Source organism: Aethalodelphis obliquidens, unplaced genomic scaffold, assembly GCF_003676395.1.
Source record: "Aethalodelphis obliquidens isolate GAN/ISIS:26980383/991018 unplaced genomic scaffold, ASM367639v1 scaffold21, whole genome shotgun sequence".
Taxonomy (NCBI): domain Eukaryota; kingdom Metazoa; phylum Chordata; class Mammalia; order Artiodactyla; family Delphinidae; genus Aethalodelphis; species Aethalodelphis obliquidens.
Window position 1 is genome coordinate 22,999,742 of NW_020837965.1, and position 10,845 is coordinate 23,010,586.

The 10,845-nt window shown below is 53.2% G+C and overlaps 1 protein-coding gene across 5 annotated transcripts in view; it reads right to left on the reverse strand.

Moving 5' to 3' along the window:
• Positions 1-8,944, reverse strand: part of BCL11B (BCL11 transcription factor B) — a 96,141-nt gene extending 87,197 nt beyond the window's left edge. For all 5 annotated transcript variants that reach the window (XM_027120533.1, XM_027120532.1, XM_027120529.1 and 2 more), the window contains exon 1: positions 8,710-8,944. In XM_027120533.1, the coding sequence (XP_026976334.1) occupies positions 8,710-8,767 (58 nt within the window). In that variant the 5' untranslated portion in view covers positions 8,768-8,944. The remainder of the gene's footprint in view (positions 1-8,709) is intronic.
• Positions 8,945-10,845: the final 1,901 nt, after the last annotated feature.

Genomic DNA, 10,845 nt, shown 5'->3' on the forward strand with positions numbered 1-10,845 from the left:
AGGCTCTCAAAATCTTGGGCCACCAACGTCACAGCCGCCATCCTATTTGCACAAGTGTTTACAAGAAACGTTGAGCACCCATCCGCCTGCCGGAGCCCTGCCTCTGACTGGAGACGTTACACCTGCTTCCTACGAAGACGGAGCCTTTGCCAGCCGGCCCCTGCTCACCAGTAATCTGCAAAAGGATCTTTTCACTCTCCTCCCCGCGAACAGTCAGGGAGGGGCCAAGACCCCAGGCGACACCTAAACGCCACTAAAACGCGAACTCGACGGAGCACAACACTTTCTGAGCTTCCATCAATGTTTAATTTATTGGCTCCAAGAGAAAATAACAACCGTGTGTGGCGGGGGGAGGGGTGGATGGGAGAGAGAATGAATCAATTCTTGGTGGAGAAAATAATCTATGACTAGATGACGCTTAAAGGCTCGACAAGACATTTATGAAGTTCTCCGCACAGAGGGAATCGCGCAGCGCCCGGCAGAGGAGTCGCAGATAAGCGGGGAGCCTCAGCTGAGCCAGGCAGTGTCCCGAGGACGTTCCTCGAGGGGCCAAGAAGGGTCAGGACGCAGCCGGGTCCCTGCCTCCCGTCTGCCCACCCAACTCCCGCCTCCAAGCAAGGACCCGACCCGGGGGGGTGCAGCCAGGCTGGTGAGAGACGGGTTCCGCAGAGAGATGAGCTCTCTCTTCCCGGACCACCTGCCCTCCAGGGAGAAGGGCTGAGGACTCCAGCCTGTTCCAGGTGTCACCCAGACCCCGAGCCTCCTTGAGACCCTCAAAGGCCACCTCCCCAGCGCCCTCAAATCCGCTGCAGGGACGGGCACACACCAGGGCCGGCCACCACCCCTCAAGGCCCCATCTGCTCCATGCCAGACACAGCACACGCCTCAAAATGAAATGTTCAAGATTTCTGACATCTGGGCAGAGAGAAGGATGCCAGGGCACAACCTTATCTGTAACGTGGATTTCCCTTCCCGTGAAAATGACCCAGGGTCTGGCTGACCGGGCCCATCATGGGGAAGGCTTGGCCTGCATTTCAGGAAGGCAGGGATTCCTGATCCGAGGAGAGGTTTGGGGTGCAGGAAGAACCCAGCCGGTAGACTCCAGGTGGGGAGTTCTGAGGGTGTGAGGGGCACCCCCATATACATACACATATTGTCCTCCATGCCCCCGGCCTGGTTTCAGAATACTTTAGCGTGTTAAAATCAGCTCGCTGCAACACACCCTAACTTGCTCCATGGACTCAGTCCAACCTCTCCCCCCTCCCCCACTGCATCCACCTCTCCAGATCCCGCAACACTGAGCTCCGGAGGCCGGGTCTCACACAGTCAAAAGCAGGAAAAAGAGCCCATTAAGGAGAGCAGCGTTCAGGTGTATTCACAGAGCCCGTCCACTACTAAAAGGTTACTAAGAAAGAAGTCAAGTCCATGAGACCAAAGAATGGAGTGACCTATGATTTGAGAAATAAAATAGTTCTTTAAAGAAAAGAAAAAAAAAAAGGAAAGGTACAGAAATACTTCTAAACACATTCAGAAGATTCCAGAAAATTGCAAACGCCTTAAATCTTCAGAGACACGACAGAGCTCACAACGATGCGACGTAGAAGCATTCTTCGGGGCCCAACGAAGAGATTTGTTTTAGTTAACGCTGTGCTTTTCCAAAGGTGCTCAGCAGAAGAAAAGGGCCATCATACAGGACGCTGAGCTACAAGCCCTTAACTGGAGGAGAGTCTCTGAGGCCGACAGCAAACTAGCAAGAGTGGAAGCTGCTTTCAGCATCTCGTTTCCAAGGGAGAAATTTAAACGTGATCCTCCACCACTTTTTTAATTCTCAGCAGGGCATCCATTTCTGAGGTGCACGTTCATCACAGTAAGATTGGCATTCAGCTTCCCTGAGTCATTTTCGTGTGTTGTTTTAGCACTGAAGTTTTTAGAACGTTCTCAAGTGTATTTGCATTTCAGCAGTTCAACTGAAGGGGGTCATAAAAAAGTTGTGTGAAACAGAGGATTTTTTTTTTTTTTTTTTTTTTACTTTGAAGTTACCTAATTTTGTGTGGTCTGGGATTTCATTACAGTACCAGAGCTCAGTCTGTCTGATTCAACACCCAAGCAGATGATCAGCTGCCTCGGAAAAAGAAATAAAGAATGAATTTCTTGAATTTCAGCAACTACACAAAAGACTTGCATATGTCAAAATGCCGGACGAGCGTCCCCGTGAATGTAGCACCATTAATCAAAGCGCAATCTGGTGTCACTTTTGCCAGTAAAAACGATGCTGTTCCCCTCACCCCGCTCGCAGGCTCGTGCAGAAGACACACGAAGTGTGTCCCTCTGCTTTTCATGTGTCTCCAAATAGCCTGCTCTCGGCACTTTTTATACTCGCCTGGGGAAAACTACTGCTCCAGGGAGGCGGTCAACAAATGGCTTTTCTTGGGGAGGGGACGACAGCTCGGGTAGATCTCACTGAGGTTTGGCTCTCTGGGAAGGAAGGAAGATGTGTGGGATTGGGAGCAGGGGGTGGGGAAAAGGACACACAGGCCCCCAGGCCCAAGCGTGTGAGTAAATAGAGCTGGAAAGTGACAAAGCCATGCTCAGAGCAGCCGGGTGACACAGACATTCATCCCTGGTCTTCTGATGTGCCCTCTCCCCATGAAAAAAATACCCCAGCGGGCCCACAGCTAACACCACCTGCAGATGCTTGGCCGGCATCAACAACTTGACCGTGGGCATGGTCCCCAAGGAGCATTTACTGTCCCTGGTCCTCCCAGATGTGACAACAGCATTCAACTTAGTCCAAAGTCCCTGGAGAGTTTCAGCTAACGGTAAGACCTAACTGGACAGCCAGAAGGTCCTTCCTTAAGCCATAGGAGATGGAGGAGATAGTCCCCAAAGGTCAAGGACCCCATCTTTACCCTCCCCCATATATTTTTCTTCACACATTGTGGTATCTGTAGTCTGTGTTTAGTTACAGCTTGTGAAACTCCCCCAAGTTCCAAGGCAAAGGACTGGGGATTTCTGAAATGAATTTTTTTAACGGTTCTCTGCAGGCCAGAGGCAACTGTCCCAGCCCAAGGCTTCGAGGTGACAGTGACGCCTCGTCTCTGAGTCGTCAAATGAGCTCGCTGCCACAATATGCTTACAGCAGGCTCGATTCAGACATTAAATGAAGTCGAGAAATCATCAGATAAATTGCTGGCCCTCTGTACTGGAGAGTGAAGGCTCTTGCTCTGCCTGATGACAGCGCTAGGCTTTTGTCTGACCTAATTTATTTCTCTTTCAGGTTAGAATAAAGCACTCCTTTCCTGTCGCCACGTTACCTCTTCTGCCCATATATTGAACTCAAGCAGAAGACTCTGGGTTAACTGTGCTGTCTGCAGATTTCTTTTTTTTTTTTTTTTTTGCGGTACGCGGGCCTCTTACTGTTGTGGCGTCTCTCCCGTTGCGGAGCACAGGCTCCGGACGCGCAGGCTCAGCGGCCATGGCTCACGGGCCCAGCCGCTCCGCGGCATGTGGGATCTTCCCGGACCGGGGCACGAACCCGTGTCCCCTGCATCGGCAGGCAGACCCTCAACCACTGCGCCACCTGGGAAGCCCTCTGCAGATTTCTTGAACTTGGAGAAGAAGACATTATAGATCCACAAATTCCGTGATCAAAAGCACACATATTCCCCAGCACGAAATTACACGGTTAGGGGAGAAATCGTGTCATTAAAAGCCATCCATTAAGGGCACCGTTTGGGGTGAAAGGTATTAGCAACGCTGGGTCTAGCAAGCACATACTCCTTCCAGACAAAGTTTTACACATTATTTGAGTTGGCATTTTATCTCTTTGGGGAATGGTGCTAGTTCACTTAGTACAGTGGGAACGTTACCTAATAAATGGAATTGAGGATCCAAGTGTTATAAAATCTGAGCTGAAAAGATTTCCACTCATCAAGCTGTTTGAGACGCATGACTCCCCAGAGCAGTGGCAGATCTCCAGGTCTGTGACATGCAACACAGGAATGGACAAAACGAGGTTCACTCTTCGCAGACCCCCTCACCCCATCAGGCATGCCTCAACGACCTAATGCAATTCAGAAAGTCAAGACCACAGACTAACCGGAGGAAACACGCCCATTCAAAGCTAACAATTGTAACTGTTTAAAAAAAAAAATTAAAAAAAAGAAAATTGTCCCCATCTGCCTAGTGAGGGCTTGTAAATCAATGCCGATGGCTCGAAAATAGATTTCTCAAACTTATATTCTCATTTTGTCCTGCTCGACTCTCTGCAGGAAAATCAATATTACAACTTCACGCTTAGGACATTTTGCAGCAACGTAAACTGCTTTCGCGGCTGATGGAAGCCGGGTCCCGGCCCCTCGCAGCGACGGCTCCACGCATGACACGGGCACCGAGCTCCCCCTAGCTGCCAAGAGGCGCCAGACGCTGCTGGGCGTTGCAGCCTTGCCATCAACTAAAAGCCAATTCAACTGAAAGTTTATTTTGGAAAGTATTTTATCACAACAAGCAACAGAGAATGCAAAGCGATCGGAGAAAGGAGATGAAAAGGAAAAAGAGAAGGCGGGTGCAAGCCGTGTTCTAAGCCCAAAGACAGTGCCAAGAGCTCGATTCTGATAAGGCGCTAGAAACCAGTGCCCTCTACAGCGGGAAACTGATCGATTGCTTTGCGCGCTCCCATCTCACCTGAGACAGATGCTAATTACTGTCCGGGGCACCCAAAATTGGCCTCCCCTTTGGTCAATGAGACCCATCTGGCCCCGCACAGTGGTCAGCAAAGCATCACATCCCAGCATCTGACTCAGCCTCCCTCCATGTTCCTAAGGCCGCCTTCACCAAAGCAACTGCATTCACTCCAGCACTTGAGAAATGACTCGTTTTCTGTTACGAAATATTTTGAAGGCCAGACAAAAATCGCCAAGGCCAAAGCACAGAGAGCCACCTCCCACCCTCAGAAAAAAAGGAAATATGCCCCCGTGCATAATTTTCAGGGAGGGAAAGACTACCCTTTAAAAATATTATGGGTTGTTAAAATATGCTCATGGCTATTTTTTCTCTCAGGTGTGAATTACAAATGAATAAAGTCCGCCTGGCATAACACCTTGGATGAACACATTTCTATTCTCCCTTAGAATCAGAGCAGCTGACTTATATCACACTTCTAATGATATGGGGTTCCCTTCTGTGCAGAAGGGAGACAAACTTCACTCCCCCCACCAACTACCAAAAAAAAAGAGGGACCCAGGTCTTATGAAATTTATCAGAGGCCCAATTTTGAAAGATATGTGGACACCTGGAGATATACTCTACCCTGGGAAGTTAAGATAATTGTAAGCACAGCGGCCTTCAAAACACACAGCCACAGCAAAGCCTAATTTAAAAGGCAACCATGGAATTAACACACCCTAACTTCCGTGTCAAATCTGGGGTCTCTAGTAGTTCTGCAAAATCGTGAATTCATACGGAAAATTACTAACCTTCCAAGGAAACCTGTTGGTGGGTTGTCGAAAAAATCACCTTCGCTGGGTCTGTGTAATCTACCCTGGCCTTCTTATTTCCTTCGGGAAGCCTCAGAGCTCCTGCACGGCCTGGGGTTCATCTGCCTCCCCACTCACCCGGCCTGGCACAGTGGGCTCACGGCCCTTCCCTCTGCCTGGCCAGTCACTGGTCCTCATCCTACCCTGTCCACTACTGTCACTGTGTTGTTTTGTGTTTGTTTTTCTTGAAAGCTGTGTCTGTCCTCCGGTTTTAAAAGCCATATCCATCTGGGTCAAACATTTTGAAACAAACCAGAAGCCTCAGTCTTCATCCCCAGCTGTCTCCCACTCTCTCTTTTCTACCTCACTCCTCTTCTCACTGGCCCTGTCTGTAAATTTAACTAGCTCATTATGGAGCCCTCTCCCACTTGCCAACCCCCCTGCAAGATGATCGATGCTGTTTGTGTGCTCTTCTGTTTCTCAAACCATCAGTTATACTAAGTTGCATCATCTCTAAAGAACCTGAGGCCGGCGGGCTGCCACCCAACTGAAGATGCACCACGTTTTAGGCTGTTTCTTTCACATTTGAACTAAAATGTGGACACCGGATCGGGGCTGCGGCAGCACTCATTTTGCTGGCCAGGGCTCCAGAGCACACGAGACCCACAACTCCTGCATCGTTGTGGAAAGGCACACTTGCACAGGCCCTACAGCCGAAACTGCATCCAATTCTTGCCTTTCCCCTGCCTGCACTCCCACCTTCCGGGTGACATAGGACAGACAGAAAAGCCAGCTGCTTTTGGATAATAAATAGCCTTGTCTGAAAACTGGTTGGACCACTCTCCCTGCTTAAACCCCTGCATATGCCCTGGGCTCCGTGCACTCCAGGAAGGCAGGTGGGATATCCTTTGCCCCCTGGTCTCCTCCCCACCTCTGCTTCCCTGCCACTGCTCCAGGGTCAGCCGGCTTTCCCCAGCACTGCTCTGAGCAAGACTGAAACAGCCGTGAAACAAATGAAGGATGGAAGGATGTTGCACTAGTCACCCCTCGCCCCCCATGCCCAGCTGCCGCCAGTCCTCCTGGCCAGGGCTTGCTCCTGAGGTCCCAGGAACACCAGAGAGGAGACAGCAAAAGCAAAGCGAACCTACCTGCTTCTTTCCCCCTTTACACACAACTGCAAACACTCCTGGCTCCTTCGCTGCTGCCAGCTTGGCAATGCACCCCAGACAACTCCCCCTTCCCGGACTCCCCCCCCAACTTCCCCCTCCTCAAAAACAACCCTTGCAATTATACAGAGGCTCTGTGGGGCAAATTGCCTCCTGGAGAAATTAGGCGTCTGCAAGTACAGACATTCTAACAGCCACTCCACCATCTAAACGGGGGAGGGGGGTAGAATAAGCGATTGCTAAAGGATTGGTAAAGGACGAAATGTCAACTGGCGATGAGGACCTTGATCAAACCAGGTTCAAATATGGTCGCAAAACATTTTGTTTTAAATGCAACCAGCGAGTCTCCTTTGATGTTACAATGATGAAAAATAGAAGTCCTCTTCCCTCCCTCCAGAAAGGTATCCCTCTCCCAAGGCAAGCCCACTTTAATATCTATTCCCTTCCCCCCAAAATAATAATAAATCCACAAATTCTTACTAATGTATCTGCTGTAACAAAGGAGAGATGGCAGCAGCAAATGCTCCGAGCAGATGGCGCCTATGCTGGGTTTTCAGGGGAGGGGAGAACCCCTTTATATATTTATTTATTTATTTAAATTTTTTAAAATATAACATAAATATTCGGCTCTCGGCCGCCCCGCAGCCGGTCCTCGGCGGCGGCTGGGCGCGCAGCCCTTCTCCAGCTCCGCGCCGGCAGCCCGGCCCCAGCCTGACGAGGTGCTCCAAGGACTGCAGGAACACAACCTGCCCGCTGTTTCGATGGCACCCAGAGGACGTTTTATTTCTATTGCAGTTTCAAAAAAATTAAAAAAAAAAAACAAAAAGCAAAGGCGACCCAGGCACCGCGAGAGAAAGGACCGCGGGGAAAGGTTTGCGCGCCGCGGAGCAGCGGCCCCGCGGGCTGCGGCGGGCGGGGAGCGCTGCGAGCCGACCTTCCAGGGGTGCAAGCGTGCAGGCAGCCGGGCGAGCTCCCCTGCAAACCCCGTACCTGGCCCGCTCCCGCACGCTTCTTCCCTTTGCTAAATAAACCAGACTGGGGCGCTGGAAGCTGCTGCGTCTCTGCCCCGCTGCCTGACTTTGCCCGCCCCGCCACTTGCTTGAAATCCACACGATTTCAGCCGGTGGATTTCCACTGCGACCTGCCTTGTTTATTTAGATAGGGGAGATGAAAGATCCGAGATAGGAAGATGGGTGAGAGATTGATAGATCTCTTTCCTTTTTTCTTTTTTTCTTCCCCCCCTCCACTATTGTACAAGCACATCCCACTCCTAGCTAACAACGCTTTTTTTCCCCCCGTGGCGGGGATTTTTCACCAGCCCCCGATGCCCCCACCTTCTTTTGGAGTGGGGGAAAGAAGACAAGATCATCCCAGGAGACAGACGGAGGTGGGGAAATGGGGGTTGGGGTGCAGGAGCCCGGCAAACAGCCACGCAGCTGGATTCTTTTGCAAATAGCAAGAGGAGGGGAGAGAAAGGCGGCTGCGGAATCCTAGGACCGGCGTGGCCGGCGCCCTGCCCGGCCGGGTGCAGCGCCTGGGGGACTCGGAGCCGGCGGCCGCCCCTCGCCCCGCATCTCCCCCAGGCCCGAGCGCACCCCGCTCTCCTCCGCCCGCGCCGTCAGCGCGGACCCACGCGCTAGCCAACTTTTCCCCACTTCCCGGCTCCCCTCCCCCTCCGCTCCCCCAGCCCCCTCCCCCTCCTCTCCAAACCCCGCCACCAGCGCCGCCGCCGCCACACACGCCGCTCGGAGGGGCGAGCGTCCAGCCGGGATCCGCGCGCACACACACACCTCCTCCAGCCCGCGCGCCCCCTCCCCGGCCCGGAGCCCGCTCCGCAGGCCCCCGAGCCCGAGGCGCGTCTGAGTGCGCAGAGCCCGGACTCTCCGGGCTGCAAAGAAACTTTCCCAAGGCCCCCCGCCCCCTACCATGCTCTGGGCCGACGCTGCTGCCTCTGCGAGCCCGCGGGCCTCCCCGGCGCCCGGCCCGGCTGCGCCTGGCTCGGTGTCCCCAGCCCCGGGCGCCCGGAGCCCCATCCTCCGGCCCCTCGCGCGCACGCCGCAGACACTTACGGGTGATGAGCTCCCTCTGGGACAAGTGCTGCGGGTTGCCCTGTTTGCGGCGGGACATTGCCCCGGCATCTATTCTGGCATCGCCCGGAGAGCTGCACCGATGGGGGGAGCCGGGGGAGGGGTCCGAGCCGCCGCCGCTGCCGCCGCGCCGCGCCGCTGCCGCCGCCGCCGCCGCCGCCGCCGCCGCCGCCGCGCCTCCTCTGCCCGGGTTGGTGTTTTGGTTTTTTTTTTTTTCCTTCCCCTCTTGCCCTCTCTTCCTCCTCTTCTTCTTCTTTATTTTGCGCTTTCTTCTATGCTGTTTTTTGTTTTGTTTGCAAAAAAAAAGAAAAAGAGAAGGAAAAAGGAAAACCTCTCGATCTAAAATAGGAGAAAGGCAAAAAAAAAAAATCTGCTCTTGCTTGTCGCGGACTGGCTGGTTTCTTCAAAAATATATTCTTTTCAAGGAAAAAAAAAATTGCTTACACTTCTTCAAACTGCTTGGCCTCCTGGACTTGCAAATGTCTTCTTGAACTTAAACCGGATTTTGCACCGGCTCCTGACACTTTCTTTCAGGGTCTGGTAGGTGGAAAGCGCACTTCTACCAGGAGGGGGAAAAAGGAAAAAAAAAAAATGCAAACAAATAAAAAATAGAAGAAAAAGAAAAGAAAAAAAAGCAAAGAAAACTTGGGGACTTGTCTCGTACCCCCTCACCCCGCCCCCTCCAGAAACCCAAAGCAATGTAAAACTGCCCCGGTTCGGTTGTTTCTGGGTTTTCTGCGGGCTGCCTGTTTTTTTCTCGGAGACTGACCCTTCCGAGGCTCTGGGGGGACTCCAGGAGCGGCTCCTTCCCAGTTCACCTGGCAGGCTGGCGCCGGCCGGAGAGGCTGCCGGGTCCCCGCGAGCGCTCCCCAGCGCTCCCCTGGCGCCGCGGGCCCGAGGGGAGCTGGGCCGAGGGGCGGCTCGCCCAGTGCGCCTGGGTCGGTGCGGGCGCGGACTGGGAGCTATAGATTGCAACGTGAAGATGGCGGAGTCCGGGTTCTCTGGGAGCTCTCGGTCTCTCTATGGCTGGGGCTGCCTCTGTACAATGGGATAAAATTCAAGTTCAAGTGCGGACGTGACGTTTAATCTGCACTAGAGACAAAAAGACCCAGAGAGTCGGAGCACTGGGGGCGACTAGCGGTGGCTTTTTAACATTGTACCCTGTAAGAGAACAAGAAAGCGCACACACACACACACACACACACTCACACACTCACACACACTCACACACATATTTGCCTGTGCGCACACCCGCAGTCCAGGCCGGCCACACGTGCAGCGTTTTAGAGCGCTCCTCTCCTCCCCTTGCACTGCCAGCGCAAAACGCCTGGGGGAGGGGGGGGAGGGAGGACGCTGGGCAGGATATTTTTAAATAAAAGAAAATCCTCCATCCCTCCTCCCCTCCAGGGAGCTGGACCCCGAGAGAAGAGGGGCGGAGTGCGCTGTGCGTGGAAGTAAGTTGAATCAACGCAAGTCCCCACCCACTCATCCGAAAGCTCTTGGCGGGGGGGGGGGGGGGGGCGTGGGGATGGCTGTGAAAGAGGGTTGGGGTCGACACGGGGACTGGAGGCAGATGGTCAATTACTTCATGTCCCTAGAAAAGTACCTTGGTTGTTTTCACTTTTGTTTTATCGAGAGGTCGGGGTTAAACTTCCAAAAAGTGTCTCCATATAAATCCTGATATTCCAAACTCGGCGAGAGCGGAGCGGACAAAATAAAAGATGCTAAGAGCAGAGAATTAAGGGCACATTTGGGGGAGGGGAAACGTGAGACCTTGTCTGAGTCGCATTCCGGAAGGAATGTTCACCCCAATCTGTGCGCTCCCTCCACCTCATCCCATTAACTCCTTGCGGTGTACACGGACACCCCGGCCCCAACGTCGAGATCTGTGGGAAGCGTGGGGGTGAAGGGCAGGGCTGCTCCACGTGGGAGAGGTTCTCGTACCTGCTGACCCAGAAATAGGTGTGGCCGGATCTCTGGACCCACTCGTGTGGGTGACCCCCTCAGGTCCCCCAGTTCCCTCCCACCCCCTGACAATTACTGCAGCCTGGAAGTAACGCCCCCCTCCCCCAGGGCTCCTTCGCCCAGGGCAGGACTGGAAATCGCCCGTCAGACTGG